Source organism: Sceloporus occidentalis, unplaced genomic scaffold, assembly GCF_023333645.1.
Source record: "Sceloporus occidentalis isolate IW3139 unplaced genomic scaffold, rSceOcc1.0.p SCAF_4, whole genome shotgun sequence".
Taxonomy (NCBI): domain Eukaryota; kingdom Metazoa; phylum Chordata; class Lepidosauria; order Squamata; family Phrynosomatidae; genus Sceloporus; species Sceloporus occidentalis.
In genome coordinates, this window is record NW_028316984.1 from 156713170 (window position 1) to 156740736 (window position 27567).

General features: G+C 39.9%; 2 protein-coding genes across 16 annotated transcripts in view; one reads left to right on the forward strand and one right to left on the reverse strand.

Moving 5' to 3' along the window:
• The window catches only part of AP4S1 (adaptor related protein complex 4 subunit sigma 1), a 29794-nt gene extending 14483 nt beyond the window's left edge, over positions 1–15311 (forward strand). For both annotated transcript variants that reach the window (XM_089522057.1, XM_089522060.1), the window contains 5 exons: positions 4726–4903; positions 5335–5421; positions 6532–6600; positions 9470–9481; positions 14950–15311. In XM_089522057.1, the coding sequence (XP_089378183.1) occupies positions 4766–4903; positions 5335–5421; positions 6532–6600; positions 9470–9481; positions 14950–15078 (435 nt within the window). In that variant the 5' untranslated portion in view covers positions 4726–4765 and the 3' untranslated portion in view covers positions 15079–15311. The remainder of the gene's footprint in view (positions 1–4725; positions 4904–5334; positions 5422–6531; positions 6601–9469; positions 9482–14949) is intronic.
• A 6965-nt stretch (positions 15312–22276) lies between these two features.
• The window catches only part of HECTD1 (HECT domain E3 ubiquitin protein ligase 1), a 76816-nt gene continuing 71525 nt past the window's right edge, over positions 22277–27567 (reverse strand). For all 14 annotated transcript variants that reach the window (XM_089522064.1, XM_089522062.1, XM_089522063.1 and 11 more), the window contains 5 exons: positions 26862–26940; positions 26664–26757; positions 25601–25751; positions 23830–23974; positions 22277–23256 (listed from right to left, as the gene is read on the reverse strand). In XM_089522064.1, the coding sequence (XP_089378190.1) occupies positions 23119–23256; positions 23830–23974; positions 25601–25751; positions 26664–26757; positions 26862–26940 (607 nt within the window). In that variant the 3' untranslated portion in view covers positions 22277–23118. The remainder of the gene's footprint in view (positions 23257–23829; positions 23975–25600; positions 25752–26663; positions 26758–26861; positions 26941–27567) is intronic.

The window sequence follows — 27567 nt, forward strand, 5'->3', positions numbered from 1 at the left end:
CAGGGAGGCTTTCTTTCCCCGCCTGGGCTCTGTTCTCAGCGGCGGAGCCCAGGCAGGAAAAGAAGTCTGGCCTCGGCGAGGCTTCTTTCCCTCCCTTGGCTCCGGCAGAGCCAGAGGGGAGGGAAGACCCCCCGCCAAAGGTGAGAGGCCTACACAGGCCTCTCTCTTTCCCCCGCCACCGCTGTTGCAGACTTTGCAATGAAGCCCGGGGGCGGGGGAAATCCCGGGGGCGGGGGCAACCCGGGGCGGGACCGTGCGGACCCACCCAAAACCGGGAAAGTCCCGCCCACAGGCGGGATATGGCAACCCTCGTTGCAGATGGTGATATTATGATTGCTATTTGAAGAACTATCTAAAGAGAAAAGGTGTGAGAACATCCTTGTATCTAACATGCTTGGACTCAGCCAGGGACTGGCTCAATCTGCACCATGTCATCACTCATACCAAGATAGCAACTGGGTGGCAGACAGATGATTTTACAATTTAGATAGAATGCCTCATAATTATTTAATAGCTCTGTTAAGAAATTTGCCCTTAGATAGTTCCATGCTTAGCTAACTTCATCCTTGAGAACATGCATCTGATGAAGCCTCCTTTGTGGCAGAGGAAGGCAAGGGTTTCACTACCCTTTAAAATTTAAAATTAGTGGCTTGCTCCAACAATAACAGGAGGCTCTTCCTGCTTATTTTTGGCTGCGAGTAAAACTGCATGTGTGGCTGTGCCTAGAGACAGGGATCTGTATCCCCAGACCAAAAGGCCTATGCCCGCCCCAGTCTGGTATCATCCTGTACAGACGGTGAAGGCCAGTAATTCCAGTCTGGGATTGGCCAGTCTGGACGCCAATCTGACAATCCTGGACTGATCTCCAGGGGCTTTAGCACAGTTCAAAAAGACCTGCTATTTTCTGTGGAGTTTTGTGAAAATGCCACACTAAACATCCTGCACTCACCTTATTTGCTGCTGCTGTAGTGTCTTCTCAGAAATCCCCTGCCACAACCCCTGTTGTCAAAAGAGGGTGCCTGAATATATGAGGGTACCCAGCTGCCCTGTTTCTGACCTCACAGCTGTGGTGGAGACCTTCTGAGAAGACACAATGATGGTGGCATGTAAGGGGGTACTTGTGGCAATGGTGTGCATTCATATGTGTGAACACCCACCTGTCGCCACACCAGCCTGGGGATTGGCCCAGGTTGAAACCAGGGGCAGGATATCACAGGTTTAGCCCATTGTATCCTACCTGTCTGCTCAAGCCCAGAGAGCACCACAGGAACATTGTATACGTGTGTGTATTATTTAATGCATTTAATTATATTATGCATTGTGTATATATTTAAACTGGGGAAAAATAGCTGTTAAAATTACCGTATATTCTGGCATATAAGATGACTTTTTAACCCATGAAAATCTTCAAAGTTGGGGGTTGTCTTACACGCCGGGTTAAGCCCGGCTTGCTCCTACCTTCCCAGGCCCAGGCCTCCGCAGAGGCCGCGAGGGAGCTCCACGGCCGGTGCGATCGCCGCTGGCCTGCTCCCTCCTTGGATTTGGAAGAGGGGTAGTCTTATACGGCGAGTATATCCAAAACTATATTTTAATAAGAAAAGTTGGGAGTCGTCTTATACGCCAGAAAATGCGGTACATCTTAAAGAAGCAAATTATATAGTTTAAGTAGGCATTGTTTGAAGATACATTCTGAGTGCTAGTTGTTGGGAAACACAGATAGGAAAGTGTTACTGAGCTTTTGTCCTAGTTGTGGTATCGTCACCAAGCCACTAATATGAGTAGAATCTTTGATCTCATCTCTCACAGTTTTTTTTTTTATCCTTATTTGTTTTGTTTAATTCATTTCAGGGGTTCCCAGCCTGGAGTTTCAGGGGATGCAACAAAGAGCAGCTTATGTCTCTGAGTGACGAGTCATGAGTCATTGCTCATTTTTTTCTGTATAAATTAGAATCTAATTTCCAAGTTTGGATTTGCATTTTATGCATTGAGTTAAAAGCTTATTTTTAAGTTCAATTTGTTCACCTGCAATATTGTATGTGGTTCAATTTGTGTTTCAAAAATTAGAAATTAATTCTTCATCTAACAATGTGATACTACTTTTGTAAGGGGTGCAAACATTAATCAAACATTTCCAAGAGGTGTGGGGCATAGAAAAGTTTAGGAACCACTGATTTATTTGTTAGATTTGAATCCCACTCTTCCTTCCAGAAGCTCAGTATGATATGAAAAGGTTTATTTCATTTTCTTTACAACAATCTGCGCAGTAAGTTAAACTAAATATAAACTTTCCCAAAATGGCCCAGCAAGATCCATCACTAGGTGAGGATTAGATTGTGTGATAATTAATAGTTAATTATATTTGAGCAGCATCATAGACACTTGTGACAGAATAGTTCCAGTTCTCCCTCTTACCTTTATGGTGTTAAAAATTACCATATATATTCCTTTCTAAGTCGACCTCATATATAAGTCAGTGGCAGGTTTTTTGGGCCAAAATTACTGATTTTGATATTACCTGTGGATTAGTTGGAAACCTAAATGAAGCACCAATCCCCCTACTCTGCCCACTGTGGCAGGGAACACTGCTGTCACCACCACCATTTTCCTTCCTAGGCATGTCAAGGCTGCTGGAGAGAGTAAAGGAGGTCCTCACCTTCTGCCACTCAGAGAAGGAGACGGTTCCTAAGTTGTTTGTTCCAATGCTTAATAGAGTGGGCCCTTGGTATCTGCTGGGGTTTGGTTCTAGGACCCCCTATGGATACCAAAATCTGTGGGTGCTCAAGTCCCATTATATACAAAAAGTGAAGTCCCTTATATAAAAGTGGCAAAATGAAGGTTTGCTTTTTGGAATGTATTTTTTCATATTTTCAAGCTGTTCTGGATGGTTAAATCTATGGATGCAGAATACGTGGATATGGAGGACCAACTGCATACTGTACACTCTGCCTCCTTCCCCATCTGCCTCTTTTATGCCGCTTCTGTGTTGTGCCACACACACAGCCTCAGCCTTACCACCCACACTACACTCCTTCCAAGCCCCTTGGTTTTCTCCTTTCCATTTGCTAAACTGGTTGTGAGGGATAATTGGGGTGGGGGGGAGGAAGAAGATAGCAAAGAACTTCTCTGATGGTTTGTTTATGTAGCAGTGGACATGACATCAAGGAGGACACTTCACTGTGAATCCTAATAATATACCACTCTATGAGCATGACGTTTTGTCCAAGAGAAAGGTTAGCAAGCAGGGAGAGAATGAGAGCATGCTAGTGGGGACTAGGAGGGGCATGGACACACACAAACACACAGAGAGAGAGAGAGAGAGAGCACAATTCCTTCTTCTCTCCACATCACCCAACTTTATTAAGACAGCTTTGCAGTCCCAAGAAGCTACTCCTTTTCTCCTCAAATGAGGGCTCAGACAGTGTGTGTGCGCGCGAGGAATCAACTCCTGTCTCGATGTTGCAGTGGCTGCTTGGGTTGGTCCCTTGTTTGGGTTGGTCTCATTATTGCTCTCTTCTTCCTTCTCCTCCTCTCCTCACCCACCAGTTTCACCTGCGTCCTTATCCCTCACAACCAGTTTAGTAAATGGAGAGGAGAAAACAAAGCCTCTTATTTAGATCAGCAGGGCCAAGTTGTGCCAGCAGTGTTTTTGGCTAGTAGTCTTGACAGGGAACAGGGGGCTTTAAAGCTCTAAGCTCTTGCCATAGTCCATTCTAGGGAAGCCTCCTGTAACAGAAGCACCCAATCACCCCTCTATGGAAACAGTGGCTCTTTGGGCTTTCCCTGCTGCAGGGGGAGAGTTGGAGGATGTTTCTTTTAGGAAGCCCCCTAGCAGAGAAAGCCCAAAAATCCATTGCTCCCATTTTTTTCAAGCAGTATAGCCATCTTGACACATGTATAAGTTGATCCAGGGTTTTGGGGTCAATTTCTTGTATAAAATTTTAGATTTATAGATTAGTATGTATAGTAATAGAAACACAGTAGTTTGGTATTATGACACACACTTCCTGGCCTTTTCGTAAGCCCAAGTAAATGAACCTAAAAAGCTTGCCAGTAAGTATTTTCAAAGTACGCATCTTCACCTTTTTCTGCTTTACATCTTTCAGTAGATGGTATTGTTGATGGCACATTAATGCAAGGGGGGGGGGAGGGCTTTCTATTTTGTAGCCTTTCAGTTTTCTGCAGAACATCATTCTTCTGCAGTAACACTGGCTCCTTGATTTCCTCCCACATGCCTGCTTAACATCCTTGGTGGAATTTGCAGGATGGGGAAAGCTTCTGTGTTTGAAAATATCTGCTGTAATTTATATGCTAGTACAATAATTTGGTAGCTAATAATAATAATGATAGGATTTATTTATATGCCGCCCAGTCACTGGGAATCCGGGTGGCTTACAACAGAGGGGATAATAGACAGTTCCCTGCCCTCAGGCTTACAATCTAAAAAGACACGACACAAAAGGAGAAGGGAATGGTGGTGGGGGGGGATCATGTCCAGCATTCTTCTCTCCCTCTGAGGCCTGGACCAAGGCATTCTTTGACAGCAGCTTCCATCTTTTTGCTAGTTAGTTGGAATGATCTGTGTAGCTTCATTCATAAGCATTATTCACCTGACCACCACAATCCTAGTCTGAGAATGTTTGTCCCTAACCTTAGAGCCAGTTCATGAGAACAGTTTATTTTATGATCCTTTCACATAATTAGAATTTCTGATTTCTTCCTTTTCAGTTTTGAACTCTTGAAAGGATATTTAGAGCAGATAAGGAACATGATCAAATTTTTTCTGATGGTAAACAAACAAGGCCAAACAAGGCTCTCCCGTTATTATGAATACATGGACCTTCATAAACGGACAACACTGGAAACTGAAGTAATCAAGCGCTGCCTTTCCCGTTCAAAGGAACAAGTATGTCTTTTATTCTTGTGTAAATATTTTAGGGCTAAGCTACATGTGATAGTGGCAAATCTTTGTTTTAAACTTGGGTCTGCTACAGTTACATGTAAATGTGAAGTCTTTATGTGTGCTTGGATGTGATTAAAGTACAAGAGAAGTATGTGCAGATGAACCTACTATGCAATCACTAGCTTTTTCCTCGCCATCCAGCAATTTGTCACAGACAGGTTCTCTTCCCACATCAGAATCTGACTAGGGAAAAATTGACATTGGGAGGAATTAATTTACTGTGCATGGGAGGGCGGGGCAGGGGAGAGAAAATATTTTATCTAGTGATAAAGTAAACTTTCAGATCAGTTACTCAATGAGCAGATATGTATCAGCAAATACATGTAACATGGGCCAATGAATATGCTTCACTTTTCCTTTGTGTCTTTCTACAGTGTTCCTTCATTGAGTACAAAGATTTTAAACTGGTATATAGGCAATATGCTGCTCTTTTCATAGTGGTTGGAATTAATGAGACTGAGGTATGTATTCTCTTCTTACCTATCTGTGTGCATATGTACAGTACTTTCATTCTTCTGTTGTCTTATGAATAAAAAGCTCAACATGTTTTGGCCTTATCATCAATTGGCCTTCTTCGGGGGGTATTTAGTTCTGAGAAACTTCTGGAGTTGCAGTCTGCACTCTATCAAAGTGGACCTTCTAATGCTCAGGAAGACTACTTGTATAGAGAGTGCAGACTACAACTCCAGAAATCTCTGTGAATTGACTAACCCCCTGAAGAAGGCCAATTGGTAATGACTGAAATGTGTTGGGCTTTTTAAGAAATAAAAGTTTTTGAACCATCACACGGGGTGATGTGGGACTTTCTCTCCTTTCATTCTTTCACTGTGAATATGTGCTTTCCAGTTTTTTGTTCTATTCCATATTTTGACCAAAACAACCCATCTCCACCAGAGAGAAACACTTTCTCATGCATCTAATAAAAAGGCTTTTGTCTGTAATAGCTGATGCTGCAGTTTGTTAAGGATTAGCTGTTTGAATACAATGGTAGTTACTTTCTATCACTAGACATCTGTTTTCAAAAAGCCTAACCCTACAAACTTCATCCTGAGCCAAAACATTAATGTCCACATATCTCTTGCAACTATTTCTTTTGTAATGGTATTATTTGTGATAACATTAGTTTTCAGTGTGTTAGTCTTTGCACATATTTTTCTAGTACAACAAATCTTAGAGCCTAAGGAAGGAGTTAGGGACACCTACCGTCTCCTTAACTAATGGGTGCAGACAGTGGGGGGGGGGGGGAGTTTATGGCATTGCTGGATTGCAAAGCTCTATCCTCTCTTGACCTCTTGTGCATGCACAGGGGAACTGAATTATGAAAGAATTTCCAGAGTGGGGAAAAGCAAGAATAGTCCCACAGTATTCAGCAGTCAGATGTTATGGACAAACACATTGGAGTACGTAAAGGGCTGCAGGCTTCCAACTCTGTTTCTAAGGATTCCGCTTGTTTTTTCCTTCTAAAAGCTTTAAATAGATCTGTAAGTGTTAATAAAAATGCAAATTAAATTTTTGCAGATATGTTCACTGGTTTTTGTTTTTTGTGTGATGTTTTTTCAACTGAATTTCAGAATGAAATGGCTGTATATGAACTGATTCATAATTTTATAGAAGTTTTGGACAAGTATTTCAGCAGAGTGGTAAGTATGACGGCCAGCCAAATACAAGTCCTTCTCTTTTTCAGAAAGTTTTGGTAAAAACAATTATACTTTTGTATAATTGATAAACAAGTATCGTTTTTGTGTGTGGAGGGCACAACCCTTTTGAAACTGATGACTGTGAACATTTTGTTGCGCATTAGGATGCCTCTTTCTTAGTTTATGATTTTGTTGCTCTGCTTTCATCATTAGATGTAAGCCAGTACAGCTGAGCATCAGTGTGGTCTGATCAGTTCTGGAATGCATGTTCACATGGATTACCATTTAAGTAAGAATTCTATATGCTCATTGTTGGGAGAATGCTTCTATATCTAATGCAGCCAAGACACAGAAAGGAACAGATTTTACATGGATGAAGTCTTCATGTTTACACTACGGTGGTTAAATCACCAACCTTACTTAATTAAGTCATAAAAAGAAAAACCAATCCACACCAGGACTGCTGATTCAAATATCGTTATGGACAACAGTGGAGTGTGCTAAATAAATAGTCAGCAGTGTCAGCTTAGGATGGTGCTCCTTCTCTTTTTGACAGAAGAAGGGAACATGTATTCCATCACACACACCCTACAACTTCCATAGAGACAGTAGGCCTTGCGAATAAAATCTTAACTGAGGGGTTGTACAAACAGCCCTGAAGGGGTGGGCTCCAGCCTCCTCTTCTTCAGCTGGATTAGGGCCACGGCAGCTGCACGCTATGCCCCCGATCTGGCCTTTCCAGGGGGTGAAAAGGAGCTGCAAAAAGTGGCTCCTTTTGTGTCCTGGAAAGGGCGCAATAGCAGCAGTGCCATGGCTATACAGCACTCATTGAGCGCTGCATCATATGGATGCAGCGCCGGAGTAGTGCCATGATGCCATGCACTGTGTGGAGCAGCGCATGGAATCATGGCACCCTGGGCAGAGCTAGGGCATGTGTCTTGGAGACTCTACGCCCCGACTCCACCCCCCAGCTGGCCAAAAGTGCTGGTCTGTACAGGGCCTGAGAAAATGCATGGAGCTTTAGGCTTTAAATGCAGAGTCCTAGAACAAGTCACCAAACACAGTACACTCTTGTTTAAACAGGAACCCATTAACCTGTGCATGGAAGCAAGATCATTGTGTGTAATGTTAGAAACAATTATAAAATGTTCTATGTTAAATGCTCAGATGGCCCATATATACAGTGGGCCCTCGCCTTACGCGGGGATCTGTTCCAGATCCCTCCGCGTAAGGCGAATTCCGCCTATGCTCAAGCCCCATTGTAAACAATGGGGCTTGTGCACGGCGACGCAGCGGCGCACGGGGCGCAACGGGCCCCGTGGCTTGAGCGCGTATGCTCAAGCCGCGTAAGGCACGCCCGCGTATGACGTGGGCGCACTGTGTGTGTGTGTGTGTGTGTGTGTGTGTGTATGTATGTATATATATATGGGCCATCTGAGCATTTAACATAGATCATTTTATAATTGTTTCTAACATTACACACAATGATCTTGCTTCCATGCACAGGTTAATGGGTTCCTGTTTAAACAAATATATATATCACTGCATGCATATGGAATTCTGAATTTATAGCTGCCTTGAAAATGAGGGGCAATCTGAGAAAAAGTTGAGAAAGTAAAGGTAACTCTCTCCTAATTTTCAGATGCTTCCATTGGGACACCTGGGGAAGTTCTATATATGAGTGTAAGCTTTGTGAATGTTGTTAGGTAAATATGTATAGCACTTTGAAAGAATGCTTGAAACTAAAAATACCAAGATGACAAAGTGTTACCCTAGTAGAAAGCACATGTTCATTTCTTAAGAGTTTGTTCTTCTCTCCTCGGTTACTTGGGTCACTGCCATATATGATGTGTTAATTTAGCATAGAAAATTGCTTCCATGTTTGTGGTTTTTACCAGTAAATATCTAGCAGTTCTGCGCAGAGCCAGCCCTTGCAATGGGACATTGTTATTTGTTGACTACTTATTTTTACCGATGATTGTTTCAGAAATAGACATGTGACACCTGCTGAATGTGCTATAACCACAAACCAGCCAAAAGCAAGTGTAATAAGAAGGTTCTTGAAATAAGGCATGCAGATTTTCAGATAAAAATACATATGGTGCCTCTTTACATGGTAACAATTTCCCAAATTCTCATATGTCTGTTTGACCATGATAGTCCCTGCACATAGTGGCCCAGTGCACTTCACATGGCTACTTTTTGCATTGCTATGTAACAGGCCAACATAAATGTATTGAGCACCATTGTCCCAAATTATGGTCCTTGGCTGAGCAAAGCATTTGCTGGATTTTCTTCGTTGGTTTGTAAACCATTTGAAGGTTGTGCTTCCTCTGTGACTCCTTTGATGTATGGTAAAAGTACCTTCCCTTTGGGTGGCTGCTTGTCTTCACTTCTCTGGGTTTTCCTGGGCCTGGCAGCCCTTCTGATGTCTGAGCTGGAATAACCATCTGGGCTCTACAGGTTAATGGTTATTCCAGCTCAGATATCAGAAGAGCTGCCAGGCCCAGGAAAACCCAGAGAAGTGAAGACAAGCAACCATCAAAACTTGCAAGCAGTAGCTGATGATATCATCAACCAAACCAAATGAGAAGCACTCAATATGATTTCATTGGAGGCTTCACATCTCTTCATAATTTATCCTCATCATAATAGTAGGCATAGTAAACAAACAGACTGTGATTATCCAATGGGCTTGCTTTATAACAAAGAGCTGTCCTGAAAACCATTGCAAATGATGTATGGTAAATGGTGTGCTCTCTCAAGCTGAAAAATGGTATATAGATGAACTTAAATAATTGTTTGTGAAGTGAAATAATATCTGTCCTGCGCTCTTTCTGAAACTGTCTTTTTTTGCTTTTTATCATTCTAGAGTGAATTAGATGTATCCTTTTTGGTTCAATTAGACTAAACTCTTCATGTTCATGCTGGTTGGAATATAATGGAATTAAAGTGGTGCCATACTTTGGTACCTGTGATGGAGTATGAAGACTGAAAATTAGATGCATCTGAATAGTAACAGTGGGAAAGTCAATTGTAAAGTTCACAAATGTGTTGCACAAGGGAAAACATGCCATGTTTATAGATGTTGGGATGATCTTTGTTTTCATTTTATGTGCATATTAATATGGGAGAAGAGGTGTGTTTAACAGGTTTATTCCATATTATATTTGTTCATATTAATTGGAAAGATAGCTTCTTCCCATAACTGAACCCCCGTCTTGCATTCTGTCCTGTTTGGAGGTGCATTCGGTGGGAGCACATGAATAAGTATTGTTGGTAGGTGCACCAGGTTGTGAACTCTCTTCAGGAGATTTTTCACTAGTTCCTTCTGTCTTGAGTTTTAGTTCTGTTTCACTGTAACTTTAATCAACTTACATGCCCTGTTATGGTGGTATATTTTAAAACTTACCCCATTGTTATTTTTGCTCATTTGTTATGTAGTTTGTTTAATATTTTGGTTTATGGCTTAATTAATTTGTTTAATTTGTTTCTCTTTTAGTGGCAGAGTACGTTCTATATTGAGGTGTCCCTCCCACTAGCTCTGAAAGGCAGGTATTATGGCCAAAAGATTTACATCTCAAATGCCATTTTCAAATTTCCTTTCCTTTATTTCCTCCCCCCCCCCCCCGCCCCGCAACCTTTGATATTTTTCTTTTTATACTTTCCTAATCTCTTCTCCCTCCTATATTTGAAAACCCCTTCTCTCTTGCCCATTCCATAGACATATAAAGGGAGTGTTGGGAGACTCAGCATTCCTACCCTCATCCCAAGGCCAGAGGGTTTCTTTGTATTTTATTTTATTGTATTGTATTTTGTAATTGTTTTGTATTTGTATTTGTTTTTTATTGGTTCTAATATGGAAGTTGCCTGCCTTGTTGTACTCTTTAAAATCTGCAGAATTCCAGATTTTTTGGAAATGGAAGCACTGAGCATAGTATTTGAAGCTAGAGAATTAGAGGGCGATATTTTCAACACTCTCCTAATTCCATGGTAAATAGTTGTTTGTTTAGGTAAGCAAATTGTGCAATGAAATGGAGGCTCCATAGCAGCTGATTTAAGATTCCTCTTACAATAGCAGCTTACTAGGAATTAGTCTTCTGCTAACTGAGAGGACATATGAAATAGAATGCTTCCAATATTGTAACTGTAACAAAACTAAAGCCACGTGCCTTTATAAATGGCTTGGATTTCAACCTCTCCTCCTGTAGTTGGAAATCCAAAGTGTTGCTAGTTGGCACTTCAGTATATTTGATGAGTCCTACCTTTGTACATGGCAGAGTGGGTGGAATTGTATTAAGCTCTGGAAAACAACTGCAGTAGGTGCTGATTTCTGAGAGAGATGAATCATTTTTATAAAGATGATTACAAAAACGACAGTTGAAATTTATCACAGCAATTTTGTGTGGCAAACTTATCACAGCAATTTTACGTGATCTAAAGTGGGAGTAGTTAAAAATACATTGACGTACCATAGTTCAGATTGGTTTTCTGCTGTAACAGGAATTCAGCTTTATAAGGAAAATTTATTTGGGTAAGAACCTAGAGAACAGTTATTGCCATGAAGGTTACAGCAACATGCTCTGATATATCAAGCATGAATGGCCACCTAGGCTACAATCATATGTACACGTACCTGAAAGTAAGGCCCATTGAACACATTGGGACTGACCTCTTTATAAACACCCATAAGCTGCCATTAGCATGTCACAGCACATCGTTTTCAAGAAAGAGCTTGAAAAAATTTACTTTTGTATTAGTTCTGGAATATCCTAATCAGCATGGCCAAGATGTGCTGGCTGTGGGATTCTAGGGGATATAATCCAAGAGTAAAATTACAGGATTTAGCATTGAAAGATACCTTACAATTGATTTATAGCCACACATTGGGGTGAAAATAGTCTGCGTCATATCCAGCTTTTGCTGTCTTAATTTGAGCATTAACGTACATCATTATTGCAAACATGTAAAACCTATTCATGTGCATATATATCAGAGATATTTCCTGATTGAAGCAAATGGTTTCAGTGACAAAAATAGCCATTTGATTCATTAGGAAGAAGTTATGCAGCATCTGGCTATGTGATACACCAAAAAATAGTAGGTGTACAAATCATGTTTGTATCCTGTATTGTGAAATACACACACACATATACAGAGAGAGAGAGAAATGAGAGAGTGTATGAGAGAGTGCTAAGCTATAAATGAGTCTTATTTCCTCTAATACCATTTGGGTCTAGTGGTTAATGTCAGATGTAAACCTGAGATCAAATTTCAAACTGACTTTACACTGAGTGGGATTTGAGCAAATCAGATTCAGGTTACCATCTGCAAAAAGGAAGTAGTAATAATCTATTCTACTGGCTTCTCAAAAACAAAAACCCAAAGTAAGTGGCTTATATAAAGTGCAGTTCATTATAGCCAGTTCCAGTCCTTTTTAATATGGTGGTACCATAACCTTAGTGCAAAGATATCTCCTTAATTCACCATGAATTGTTTGCTGCATGATAAAATTTTGCCTAAAAATGAGCATAACTGTTAGATTTTTTGCTTCATTTTTGAGTTGGGCAGGGCAGATGTTGTTTGTGGAGGAGTGGCATGATTGAATAAGAAGTCTTTCAAAAGCCAGTGCAGCCCCTAAAAGGGCCAAACAGTTACTCTGACCTTTTGCCAAGAGCAACATGGGCAAGTGAGGAAGGAATGGACTGAGTGGAAAGGGACTGGCTGTGAACTGCAGTCACTTGATTCCCAATAGCAGATGAAGTACTTGCTGGTGGAATGAAGAGCAGCTAGTTGTGGAATGCTGCCCAACAGGGTGTGCCTACCTTGTATCTCACTGGGAGAAAGAGGAAACCTCTTTGGGCTTCCTGTCATGTCATCAGCCTCCAGCTATCTCCACATAATCTTTTAAAAACACTTGACTGTAAGATGGAATGTGCATGACATCAAATGCCAAACCAGGAAAACAAACATCAGATTTTGAAGTGTAGTTCTCTCTCTCCTTCTGTTTTGGAGGTTTGTTAGGTCTTTTTATAAAAGGACTAGACAGGTTTGGGGTTGGTTTTTTTTTTTTTTTAGCAATAATAACAGCAATTAATACAGAATGCACGCTAGGTATGGGACAGCTGAATTGGCACTGAAATATGTGACCTCTTTACAACTTGGTGGGGTTTTTTTATGACAGAGAGCACCTTTGCTTTGACTTAATGTACCAAATACTCATTTGGTGCATAAAGAAGAAAATGAGCAGCGTAGTTCTATATAAAGGAGTCAGCATGTTGTAGTAGTTTGAGTGCTGATTCTCTGTTCAGCTATGAAAATGCACTGGGTGACCTTGGGCCACTTACATTCTCTCAGCCTTTGTGGAAGGCAATGGCAAACCTCCTCGTAATAAATGTTGCTGAGAAAATCCTAGGGTGCTATAAGTCAGAATCAAATTGAAGGCACATAACGAGAAGTTATAAATAAGGCTCAGTTCTCAAGTACTTGGGATGTCATAGAATCATAGTGTTGGAAGGAGCCTCATGGCCCACCTAGTCTAACCCCCTGTTCAGTGCAGGTTCTCCAGCTAAAGTATCCCCTACTCTCTAAAGGAAATTGATTCTATTCCCAAACTGCCCTTACTGTGTAATGTTCAACTGAAATCTACTCTCCTGTAACTTTAGACCAATAGATCTGGTCCTACCCACTGGGGACAGCCGAAAACAGGCCTGCTTCCTCCTATCTGTGACAGCTGTTGAGGTATTTAAAGAATGAAATCATGTCACCCCCTCAGTCTTCCCTTCACCAAAGTGAACATACCCAACTCCTTCAACCCTTCTTCACATGTTTTATTCTCCATACCTCTTATAATCCTTGTTGCTCTTCTCTGAATCTGCCCTGATGTCTATATCCTTGAAACAAGGCACCCAGAATGGGATGCAGTACTCCAAATGAGGTCTGACCAAGCAGAATATACTTCCCTCAGCTTGGAAACTATGGGCCCAAACAGACAGGCCAAAATAAAGCTGCTGCGGGTCACTTTGGACGTATGCTATTGAAATGATGCATGCATCCTAAGAGGCCAGAAGCCATGCCAAAGCCATGCTTCAGTCCTAAAGACTGAAGCGCAGCTTTGGTGCAGCTTCTGGCCTCTTAAGATGCGTGTGTCATTTAAACAGCATACCTCCAAAGTGACCCGAAGCAGTTTTATTTTGGCCTGTCTGTTCAAGCCCTATGTTTCTATTAATACAGGCTAAAATAGCATTCACCTTTTTTTGCTGCAGCATCACAGCTAGCTCCTGTTTTTGTTACACAGTTGTTTTTCAAGACATTCCCGGAAAGAATATTAGATATGTACATTATCAGTTGAGCATTTAACATTATTGAGAGCGAATATTCTCTCAACACAGATGACACCTCATTTCCACCTGTAATTGGATTGCCTCGTGTTTTCTCCCCAGAGAACCCTGGGAACTATAGGGTTCAGGGAAAACAAGGGGCTGGGGAACTGTTTGCTTCATTCTATATTGACCTGAGTTCTGTTTAGGCATTCTGTAATCCATATTAACTAAACATAAAAGGGGACTGTGGTAGGCCATACCACAACCCTCATTGCTATCCATTGTCCAGTGGTCTGCAGATAAGAGCATTTGCTATGTGTTCTTCCTGAAAGAACCCTGATTTTCCAGGGTTCCCAGTTATGGCCCCTGTGGTCTCTTTCAACTCTATGATTCTATCCATAAGTAACTCTTCTCGTTATTATAAAAAGGAGGAAGTGGGAAGTGGGGGAAAGAAGCAACATGACAGCACTTTAACTGATTTTTATTTTAATGGCTATAAACCCACTTCTTTGGATGCAGTATGGCATGACTTCCCTGCAGTGTTACTCACATTATATGGATAATGAGAAGATAATGGATAATGACAAGAATTAGTGCACACCCAAGCTGGTCATGTAAATTGCTAATAGAATGCCTGAATAAGGTTTTAGTATCAAGGATATGTTCACTGTACTAACTGAGTAATTATTTTTCTAATAGCATTTTCCCTTTGGAAAAAGAAAAACAAATAAGAGGACATTATTTTTTCTTAATAATAACTGCCTTGACCAGATCAGTGCAATTATAAAAGGAATTATGCATGTCACCATAATGTAACATGAGAGATCTAAGCTTACTGTTCTAATATACTAGAATCCATTTTAATTCACTGATTGTTATATAGCATTATTGTCTTCTATGAAATGTGAGTGACTTATAATTTTTGCATAGTTACTGAAAAGTTTCAATTGGTCAAAATTTCAGTTAGTCAAAAAACTAAATACACAATAAATGTACTGATGGAGTCATCCTTAACTTGATATTTGCACAGATCATGTTCAAATTAGACAGAGTACACATAATTTTGGATGAAATGGTACTGAATGGTTGCATCGTTGAAACTAATAAGACCAGAATTCTCGCACCTCTTCTTGTTCTTGACAAAATGGCTGAAAGCTAGCAAGTGAAGGATACCACATTCTTCAGACACAAAGAATGAACTCCTCAGGACTCCAGTAATTTATGTCCACATTGTGGATTAACTGGATTGATTCTATTTCGGCTAAATGATTATTGAAGCAAGTGCCTACCCTGTGATCTCTCCCTGTGAAAATAAGTAGTGTTTTAATATAACGAAATGTCTATCTTGTATATTTTGTGCTATGTGTAATCCAGTTAAGAAATAAATCCTTACACGTGTATCCATGTGTCTTTGTTTTATTTGGAATAATGACAACCACAACTACCAGGACTTGATGGAAAAATAGCCATAGATGCAGGTAGGCATGCCTGACTCAAGGGGTTCCTGGGTAAAACAGATTATCTAGATCCATTTCAGTCTGGTTTTAGGCCTGATCATTGTACAGAGATAGCATTAGTTGCCTCAATCGATGACCTACACAGGGAGCTAGACAGGAGTATGTCCCTGTCGGTTCTGCTGGACTTCTCAGTGGCTTTTAGTGCCATCGATCATGGTATCCTTCTGGGCTGCCTTACTGGGATGGGAGTTGAGGGCACTGTTTTACAGTGACTCCATTCCTTCCAGGAGGGACAAACCCAGGAGATGATGCTAAAAGACTACTGTTCAACTTCCTAGCCATTGGCCTATGGGGTTCCTCAAGGTTGTCTTTTGTTCCCCATGCTATTTAAAATATACATAAAACTGCTGTGAGAGATTGTCCAGAGTTTGGGGGTGTGGTGCCATCAATATTCAGGTGACACCCAACTCTACTAATCTTTTCCACCCCAATCCAAGGAGGCTGTCTTGGATTTAAACTGGTACTTGTCATAAGACTGGATGAGGACAAACAATTTGAAACTTAATCCAGACAAGACAGAGGTCAGTCAAAAGGCAGATCAGGGAATAGGGATTCAACCTGTGTTAGATGTGGGTTACATTCCCCCTGAAGACACAAGTTTGCACTTTGGGTCTACTCCTGGACTCAGTTTTAAACCTGAAGGCTCAGGTTTCTGGGATGGCTGAGCATGCTTTTGCACATTTAAAGCTTGTGTGCCAACTGTGCTTGTTCCTTGAGATGCTGAAACTGGCCATGATGGTACATGCCTTATTTACATCCCGTTTGGACTACTTTAAGGAGTTTTACATGAGGTTGCCTGTGAAGTGTTCAGAAACTTCAGCTAGTTCAAAGAGCTGCAGCCAAACTTAACTGGGGCAGGTTGCAGTGACCATACTACAGGGTAAGTCTCCCTTATCCAAAATGCCTGGGACCAGAAATGTTCGGGAATTTGCATTCTTTTGGGTTTTGGAATATTTGCATATACATAATGAGATGGATTGAAATCCCTGATTGAGTATAAAAACCCAATGGGGATCTTGGGCAAGGCACTCTCTCACAGCCTGAGGATGGCAATGGATAACCCCCTCTGAAGAAACTTGCCAAGAAAACCCTATTATAGGTCTGTCTTAGGTTCACCATAAGTAAAAAATGACTTGGAGGTTCACAACAACAATTAAATATCTTGAAGATTGGACCCAACCTGATACATTCAGCCCGCCATATCTATGGATTCAAGCACCCACAGCTTGAAAATCTTTTTAAAATACATATTTTTTTCCAAAAAAACAAATCTTGATTTTGCCATTTTATATAAGGGGTACCATTTTACTATGCCACTATATTTAATGGAACTTGAACAGCCATAGATTTTGGTATTCACACCAAGTCCTACAACCAAACCCTGGCAGGTAACAAGGACCCACTGTACACATAGCATGAAGGTATTTTTTAAAAAAAAAATTTTTAAAATAGATTTATGCATGAAACAAAGTTTGTATAAATTGACTGAACCAACAGAAAGCAAATGTGTCAATATATCAGCCACCCATGTGGACCACTTTGGATTTAGGAGTAGTTCAGATTTTGGAATTCCGGATAAGGGATATTCAGCCTGTACAAACCTGCTAAAGCAGCTCCGCTGGCTCCCAGGTTTTTTCCTGGCACAATTTAAAGTGCTGGTTATGATCTATGAAACTCTCTAGTTCAGAACCATGTCTCCTTGTTTGTGCCTGCTTGGGTTGTGAGTTCATCAGGAGAGGCCTTCTCTCAGTTCTACCACCTTCACAAACATGGTTGGTGGGGACACAGCCTTAGTGGTTACAGAATGGCCCCCTTTCTGCTAACCTGACCCTTTTTATTCGGAAAGCATTTTAATGCAGAATTGTATTGTTTAAATTATTTTTAGTAGCTTTTTAAAATTTGCTTCCCTTTTAACTAGAAATTTGAAGCTTTTTAATATTGTAACTAATTCTATTATAATGTTCACTTTTTATATTAATTTTTTTAAAATTGTACATATATTGCTCTTAAACTATCAGCTGCCTTCACTCCCAGTTATGGGAGACAAATTAATAATGATAGCCATGTGTTCTGAAATGACAGATCTGACAGTATGTAGTGTTCATTGCATCTGATGAAGTGGACTGTCAAATGAGGTGCCATTTTGCTGCAACAGAACACCAGAATTACTCCTCTGAAAACCTTAATATCAGCTTGGCCCTGGTCGAGAGGCCACATTGTTCCTTGAAGCCCTGTAAGCCCTTCTTCCTCCCAAAACAATTTGAAGGACCACATCTTCCCATATTAGCCTGTCCGAGCAACATGACCTACACAAGAAGCATGTCTGTCTCACAGAAGGCTTCCCCTGTGGCTGGTCCCACACTTTGGAACTACTTCCCCAGGGAATTTAGGATGACTCCTTTATTTTCCAACAGACCTTTCTTTTCCAGCAAGCTTTTGGAAACTAATTTTTTTAAAATGGCTTTAATGCCTTTATACCTTTTTAATCTGTAATTGGTTTTAACTGTGTTATTTCATACTGTTTTAATCTTGATTTTGTGTATTTTAATTTTTGTGTTTTATTATATTGTATTTTCGTAAGACAATATAAAGGGATGAATAGATGGACCAATGGATAATATCCCTAAAAATTCAGGTAACTATCTTCATTTCCCTCAATGGTGTAGCTAGAGTTGTACCAAGAGGCCAACGTCCAAATGACAACCAGGAGCAGCAGGTGATTGTGCCATTATTTGTTTTCAAGGTGACTGCAACTTAGGATAACACTACGAATTAGAGACCTCCAGGATCCCTGGTCTTCAACAGCCCTGCTCAGGTTTTGCAAATTAAGGACTGTAGCTTCTTTGAATGTTTCAGTCTCTCCCTTTTTCTACAGCCTTCCACTTTACCAGGCATTATTATCTCTTCCAGTGAATTACATTGGTTTATGTTATATCAAAAATACACCAGCCTTTGTTTAGTTATCTTTGCTTCTAGTGAGAGTTCAGGCTTAATTTGCTTTAAGACCCATTCTTTTTTTTTTTTAAAAGTATCTACAGAACTATTCTCCAGCACTATTTCAAATGAACTGTAGTTTTTTTCTTGCAGCTTTGACTGTCTAGCTTTCACATGTATGCACAGAAATCAGAAATACTATGGCCAGCAGGTGATGGGCAGCAGCAAACAAATTCTAATGCTACCTCTGGTTTGCTGCTGCCCATCACCTGCTGTATATACTTGACTATAAGTCGACCCCATGACTAAGTCAAAGGGCAGAATTTGATGCCAAAATTATGGATTTTGATATCACCTGTGTATACGTTGAGGATAAAACTTAGGAGCATGTAATAAAGGATAGAAAGGATTAAGCAAAGGAAAGGAACACTGCCATTTTCCTGCCCAGGCATTCAAAAAGGCCAGAAGTGGCACCTCAGTGCAGAGAGTAAAGGGGGTCAGTGCTGCTTTTAGGTTTTTCCATGACAGACTACTTTTGTTTTTCTCCACTCAGAGAAGGGGATGATTCCTATTTTGATATGAATTAAGTACTTACACTGATCCATGGATGTGTCAACCCAGGTTTTGGGGGTCAATTTTTTGACAAAAATTTCTAGACTTCTATGAGTATATACAGTAACTGGCTTTCCTTGAACAGGGAGATTTGTGACTGATCTAGCAGCAGCTGAGCAAGTGTTGAAGATAAAAGGATGAGCCAAAAGGATGTGATAAATGAGATCTCTCTCAGATATGCCATCCTCATAAGCCCCTCTTGGATGGCAAAAACTAGTAAAAGGTAATGACATATAAAATGATGCATGGTCTTCTAGAAATGGATATTTTCTCCCAGGCCACACTAGAACTCTGCATCATTCATTGACTTCACAGAAGCCTCTGTTTAGCCACTGTGGGAACTTGAAAAGTGGAAAGGGTGGGGCTCCTGTCAAAAGATGTTGTCTCGGCTCTGGAAGGTACTGACAGTTGCTACACAGGTGCACAACAAACCATATGTGTGAGTCACAGAGACCATGAAGAGAAAGAGCTCTTAGGTTTCAGTGAAGCTTACTTACACAGTCATTTTAGACAAAATGCCAGGGTTGAGTTGAATTGGGGATATTCCCCAAATGTAGTTCTATTCAAAATGTTCCCACTAATGAAAGGAGGGGGATTGTTGTTGATTGCCCCTTCCCTCTGCAATCCCAGCTTTACCTTCCAACTCCCATGGGGAAATTTCTGGCTGACAGAGGTTTTGTACATTACCACAGATTGCGGCTGCCTCTCTCATTCAGACAGCACAAAAACTGCTGCATCACAAGCCTCCTGGCTACAGGACTTTGCATAACAATCCATTGTTTTAAAGATACAAGCAAGGCTATTGATTTATAGTTACTACTTTTTCTATATAGCCCCTATATAAAATGTAACAGGATAATTCCAACATGCAAAACATTGCTTACATATTCCAAAGAGCCAAGACTAAAATTTTACTTTCAGAGAAAAATCAGAAAACCTTTTTTCCCTCAAGAGTTCATGATAGACTATATTCTAAAGCCATAATGACTGCTCCAACATCTCACCCATATGAAGAGCACTTTTCTATATTCACCATTAATAGTTGTCTTTGCTATCTACCAGTTATTGTATCCTGGATTCACACCTTGATTCTTAAAGTGCAGTAGAAGCACTCATACAATTGTGGTGGGCATGAATATTAAACTGGAAAGTTTAGTTCAATCCTCTAATGAAATACAAGAACTGTATATATACTTGTACCTCTATATGCGCAAGGGTTAGGGGCACAAGATCCCTGTGAATATGGGAAAAACGCAAATAGCAAAAGCACCATGTTTTCCCCCCAGAGAGGACACCTCTCTAGGAATCTCTAGATCCTCCAGTGCAACTCTGAGGTCAACGTCCAACAGACACTGACCATAGAACTGAACTGGAGGAGCTACAAGTGCCTAGTAGAATCTTCTCTCTAGGACTTTCTGTGCAACTGTTAAAGTTGACCATAGAGTTGCACTGGAGGACCTAGATATTCCTAGAGAGAACATATTAATCAAATCCGTGAATAATCAAATCCGCAAATATCAAAGCCGCCAATACAGAGGGATGAGTATACTTGTCTAAGTCTAAAACTGTATGCCCCAAAATTGACCCCAAAATCCCAAGTCAACGTATTTATGAGTCACTATGGTAATGTGACAGCAGCTCTTTCAAATTTCCCCATGCAGTGCAGAGAGGAATTTATTATCTCTAGAGCCAAGTAGGAAAAGTACTGAGTGACTGATTGATATTGCTGTTTAAGGAAATCAACTTAATAGTTGAATATATACGGTGCTTAGAAGCTGTTAAATCATCTGATGTGTTCAACAAATAATATCTCGATATTTCTGGTCATTCCGTTCTGAAGAAAAGGATATGGTTTCATCCAGGGTGTCACTAGGGGTATGTGGGCTGCACCAGGTGACACCCTAAGGGCGGGGGGGGGGGGAATGACACCACTGCTCCCCAAACATCTGTCTTTTGTGAGAAAAGGGGCTGTGGTGTTTACCCGTGTTCTTTTAAAACACCAAAGAGATGGTTTGAATGGGGCAAGGCTCAGTGGCAGGAGAAAGCAGAGGTCCTAAGTTTTTTTAATAATTAAATTTAATTTTTAAAAGATTTTTATTTTTTGAAGAATATTTTTAAAGTTATTTTAAAATATTTTTTAAAAACATCACATCACCAAATTCTAACTTTAATCCCATGAAACTATGTACATGTAAATATATTCAGGCTGGGAGTATGATATTGTAATTTAAAGGTATAATTTTAATTTTGTTATTTGTTTCATAGAATCATAAGAGTTGAAAGAAACCACAAGGGCCATCCAGTCCAATCCTCTGCCATGCAGGAATACACAAAGCACCCCCGACAGATGGCCATCCAGTCTTTATTTAAAAACCTCCAAAGAAGTACAGTGGACCCTTGTTATACGCTGGGGTTTGGTTCCAAGATCCCCCATGTATAACAAAATCAGTGTATGCTCAAGTCCCATTAGATATAATGACATAGCAAAATGATGTCCCTTATAAAAAATGGAAAATCACGGTAAATTTATACTTTTTTGGAACATTTTCAAACCATGTATGCTTGAATCCGTGTATAAAAAATCCATGTATAAGAAGGGCTGACTGTATACTCCAACACTCTCCGAGGGAGCGTGTTCCACTGTCGAACAGCTCTTACTGTTAGGAAGTTCTTCTTAATGTTTAGGTGGAATCTCTTTTCCTGTAGTTTGAATCCATTGCTCCATGTCCTAATCTCTGGAGCAGCCACAAACATGCTTGCTCCATCCTCAATATGACAGCCCTTAAAACCTCTTATTATGTCACCTCTTCACCTTCTCTTCTCCAGGCTAAACATACCCAGCTCCCTAAGCCATTACTCATAGGGCATGGCTTCCAGACCTTTCATTATTTTGGTCACCCTCCTCTGGACATGCTGTTTATGTCACAAACTTTACCAGGAATATACAGAAATTATGATTTATGAGTAACATTAGTCCAAAAACATTACCAAGGATTCTGTATGGTGTGGTAGAGGAGGAGGTCAACACTATGAGTTACCGCACCGGGTGACGCCAGCCCTAGTGATGCCACTGGTTTTATCACCACCAGAATAAAAGATTTACTTTACACATATCTAAATCAAAAATGTGAACTGACTCTTGACATATGTCTAGTGCAGTATACAAATTAGTGAAATATATATAATTTATATATGAACAATGTACTGCAAGACTACTTTTTAAATTCAAGATAATCAAGGCACTATTCCGCAAAACAGTATGTGAAAAGAAATAGTCAAGTATCAACTAGAGGCTGCTTGGTACGCTGCAAACTTTTTAATGATTATTGTTGAGCATACACATCAGAACTCTTTTTTTAAACTTCAAACTGCAACAAGTTAAATAAATGTTTTTAATATACAAAGAAAGTATAACCAAAAGTAAAACTTGCTTTAAAGTGTGCCTTGCACCTGGAACCAGTGTCTTTTAAAAGCGTTATTGTTGAGTTGCACGCACACGCACACGTACACACACTTAAGGATTTGATCTTTATAGCAGGGCATTCAGAAATCAAAATGTATTCCCACTTGAAATAATAAAAGTTTGTGCATGATTATATGCAAACATCCCCTCCCCCCAAAACACTAGCATACTCCAACAGTGCAGGCACCATTATAGGAAGAAAAGAAAGCTTGGGATGCCCAATGACTAAATTAAGGAAGCAAGTTTCTGACCAGTCAGCTTAAAAGCCAGCAAAACAGGGATCAGTGATGGCAACTGTAGTGTACAGGGTATTAAACGCTAAACTTTACACAAATAAGTTGTTATAAATCTTGTATCAGTGAACACTGAAAAACTGCAGATCTGCTCTTTGGAACAGTCAAACATTTGCTTCAGCTTCTGGTTGCACAAGCCCTTGGAAGCATCCCCACACTGTTCTTGCCTATTTCTTGCTGGCTGTGTAATTCATTGGGATCTGTTTTGTTGTTAGCAGCTAAGAAGATTATTCCATGTGTTTCCAAAGCCTCATGGATAGGGGAAAAAGGCAAGTCTCATTACAGCACAGTGTGGAGATTGTATTTTCTGCACATACAACACAAGAGGCTTCACTAGTTATGAACGCAAAACCAGGCTGTGATGTCCCATGTCACGCATCTCAGTTGAGATGAAAACCTTTCTCCATGGTAGCAGCTAACAGACGCTCTCGCATAATCTCTTCAGATGAATACTCAGGCAACTTAAGGTAATGCACACAGGTATTCACAGATGGGTAGCTTGCATCTGTAGCATCAACCTGAGAATAAAAACCCAATTTTTTTAAAAAGCAAATAGTGAATACAGGACAAAGTTCCATTTTACTTCCAGCTTGTTAGAATTGTTTTTAAAGAAAACAGTCCAAAACCTTGTGAACCAGCAAATAAGCATTTTAGACAGGAGATAGCGATAGCAATCTATATCAGTATCACAAAATAACTTTCAAGTTGTCATCCTAGGATAGTGTATTTAATTAAATTGTTTTATTCTTACTATATTTATCCTTTTATCTGTATTTGTTTTAATCTATGAGAATTTCCTTAGATCCCATAGGAAAAAGGCAGAATATAAAGCATATAAAAATTGTTTGGTAACATTCATGAAAGACATCTTTCGATAAAAATCTACTCTGCTGTGTATTCAACAGAGACTGTCATGTGCATGGCCCCAACTATTAATAAAAGTGATCACTATGAAAATCTCTGTAAAAGGCCTGAAAATAATCTTCTGGGTACAAGCAGTTTTCTGGATCAACCCACAAGTGAAGTAATTCAAAGGCAAATCCTCTTAAGCTATACATCAAATTCTGCAAAATCTTAAGATGTACCCATACCTTTCGTACAACAGTGAGGCGTGGATGGAGGTTAGCCAGGCCTCCTGGGGGAAGTGTTGAACAACCAGTTGTGAACTGCAGGAATGCTTTTCTTTCATCCGAAGACATGCCACACAAAACTCTTACAAATCTCAGAAACCCTGGGCTAAAATATAAAAAAGATATATAATCTATCAATTATATATAATCTATATTTATTATTAGCTCATAAACCCACACATCTGCCTTCTTTTAGAGAGACAAAAATGACACATAGTACAATGGCTAGTCAAATTTTAGCCTCATATGGGGTACAGTCTTAACAATATTAGAATTAGAAAGAGGAGCTATGTCAAGATACTCTGCTCACCGTTATTTCATAATATAGTTGGCCCTCCCAATCCATGGATTCAACTATCCATGGATTGAAACTATTCCAAAAATATATAAATTCCAAAAAGCAAACCTTGATTTTGTTATGTTATATAAAGAACACCTTTATACCAACCCATTATATATACAGTCTGCCCTCCCCATACACAGGGGATCCGTTCCGCCCCCCCCCCCCCCCGTGGGGAAAAGAGCGTATGCTCAAACCCCATAGGAAATAATGGGGCGCGTGCTTGCGATGGTGCATGGGGCATGTGCCGCAAGTACGCGCCCCATTATTTCTGCCTGGGCTTGCCTTCTGTGTGAGCTCAAAGCCACAGAAGGCAAGCCCGTCTATAAGAAGGGCCGACTGCAATGGGACTTGAGCATACACAAATTATAGTATCCCGAAGGGATCATGGAATCAAACCCCAGTGAATACCAAGAGGCACTGTAATTACAGAACCAACTGGGTTTCATTTGACTTTTAATTAACCCCAAATAAACAACTTTGTTGATAAGTAACATTCAATTATTTTTTAAAATGGTCTCTCAAGTTTTATTTTTTTGTTGTTGAGAACGGAAATTATTAAAAATATCTGCCAACTATAACATAGCAAAATTGGTATGTAAACACAACATTTCCCCCACTGCCTCAACTTTGTAAGTTTATTTACTCCTTGACTGTATGCTCCCAAACAAGCAGTTTCCTCCCTTTTACCAGCACAGGCTTTGAATGCAGGGCACTGGCTTCTAGTTGATCAGAGGAAGAATAGAGAATTCTGTTACAAGGAATAGGAGATCTTACCCTCTGGGGTTATTTTTATTAACCAAAACACTACAGTATATACCTATCTCAATCCTAAAACGTAGCCATAATACTAAAAATATCAATTCTGACCAAATAACCTAGATTCATTTATTCATGAGCACTCTGCCATACATGTAAAAACAGAAGGTGTAGTTCTAGACCAAAACACTTTTATAACTGGAATGTGATGGTTCTATAAAACTCAAATGTGATAAATTTACTATTTCTGAAACTGATCCATTTACCCTTTACTTGGAAGTTCATCAACTGGACAAGCTTTGCTGAAATATTCAATATTCTTATTTATTTAGATGCAAAGATTATAAAAAGCTTCTATAGTTTTGTTGTCCTGAACCATTCCATTTAGAGAAGTATGATTGGCATTTTTCAACCTATTCTTGCTTTCCAAGTGCAACAGGGATAATCAGACAATTCAAGAACATATTGTTAACATAGACCTATATCCAACTGCTAGGCCCAACCAGAGTAGACCCACTGAATCAATGGGAATTTGGTAAGCCAACATTTATGTAGACTCCATTGGTTCACTGGGTCTTCTTTTGTTAGGACTAGCAACAGCTCAGGACATAGTGCCATATTTTTGTAACGTACCTGTCTCGAGTATAGCCAAGTTTAGGTTCGGTGTAGTTGATTATATCTTCAGCTGCCCAGGATGGTGACTGATTTCCACAAAGTATCATCTGAACTTCTTCATGACTGAAGGAACTCAGCTTTTCCATTGGAAAGACTCGGTTGAAACCATCTTGATATAAAATTAAAACAATCAGAAATGTGAATTCAGAACCTAACTGCATCTGGAAACAGTTAATAGAGAAACCAACTTACTTTCAAGTCCCATTGAAAATAATGGCGCATGTGCCTTAGGCATGCACTGCCATTTTTTACTCCCCACTTGTCACTCCCGAGAAGAGCGAGACTGTGGACTCCAAGTCCACAAAAAGGGAGGGACAACTGTAATTAATTAATTAATTAATTAAAATATTTCCTGCCCCATATCCAAAGGTCTCAGGGCAGCTTACAATAAAATCAATTTAAAACAATAAATAGTAATAACTTTAAAAGATTAAAAACATATCAAACAGGTTATCACTTTTAAAAATTAACACCTAAGGTAGTCAATCTCTTGGTGCCTTGCTGATAGGTCAATTTTAAGGATCCCTCCGCGTAAGGCGAATTCCGCCTATGCTCAAGCTCCATTGTAAACAACGGGGCTCGTGCACGGCAGTGCACGGGGCGCAACGGGTGTGCGCACCCATTCAATTGAACGGGATGCACCGCCCCTTCTGCCCCGCGGCTTGAGCGCGTATGCTCAAGCCGCGTAAGGCGCGCCCGCATATGACGCAGACATGCTGTATGCTTTTTAAAAAAATTATATAACACTATTTATTAAGAAGGAATGTTCCCAGGGTAGGTCACAGAACAGTATGAGAGTATAAGGTAGGTACTCATCCATCAGGAAAATGTTCCATAAATAAGACACTTTTGCTGCAAATGTCCTTTCTCTGTCCACATCAGTAGCCGTAGGCTAACTTTTCAACAAACATTCCTTGAAACTATTTTTAGAAACCATGAAGACATAAAGATCTAATTTTAAAATTAACTAATCAGAATTTCCATTTAATCTGTGATTTACCTCCAATAATCTGTTACATACCTCTAAAAGCATCCATCTGTTTCTGTATCGCAGTATGCATGCAGAAGTCAAACATCAAATCTACATACTCTTCTGCATTATCCATAGTTACCAGCTACAATGAAAATGTTTTCAAATGGTCAGAGAGTGTTCACGTTATATCACAGATGAATCTGAGAAAAAGTAAATACTGAACTATATTAAGGGAAACTACTCTACCTCATCTTCACCACCAGGCTTGAGATCCACTGCTGTAAACCCATATACTCTGGATGAAGGGCAAAACTGGAAATTAAGGCTGCAATACAAGAAAAGATATTAACATAAATACAGATACTTTTAGTTTGACAGAAAACCAATTTAAAATGGCTGAACACTTTAGAAAGTTGCACCCACCCATCCAACGGCTAGTAGTTATGAAGAGACTTCATTTGGCTAATCCTTTTTTAAAGGCTAAATCCCCATCTTGTACCAGCAAGTTAGGCACTCTAAAAAATACTTTTCTGATCTGTCCGAATCGCCTGCCAACAGCTTCATTAGATAACTAGGTGCTGCAGTATTAAAGGATAGAAACTTCCTGTTAGTTCACTTTTTTCATACATTACCATCCAATCCAGAGCATGGAGTGTAGCAAAATATGCAGGAGGATGTCTCTTTTAAGATAATCTTGAAGAGATCATTAACAATATGATCTTACCTTTAAATTCTTAATTTAATTCAGACATTATTAAAATAAACTGTTGAATCCAATGAAGAAACACAGGGGGAAGCACCTATGTGATGATCTGCTGTGCTGGTGGGAGGGTTGCTGATCACATGGATGTTATTTTTTGTCAAGTTACTACAAAAGTCATATTCAGTATTTAAATATTGCATTCAGTGTTTATCCTACATACCCTGGTTCTAGTGTGTTTCTCATGGAATT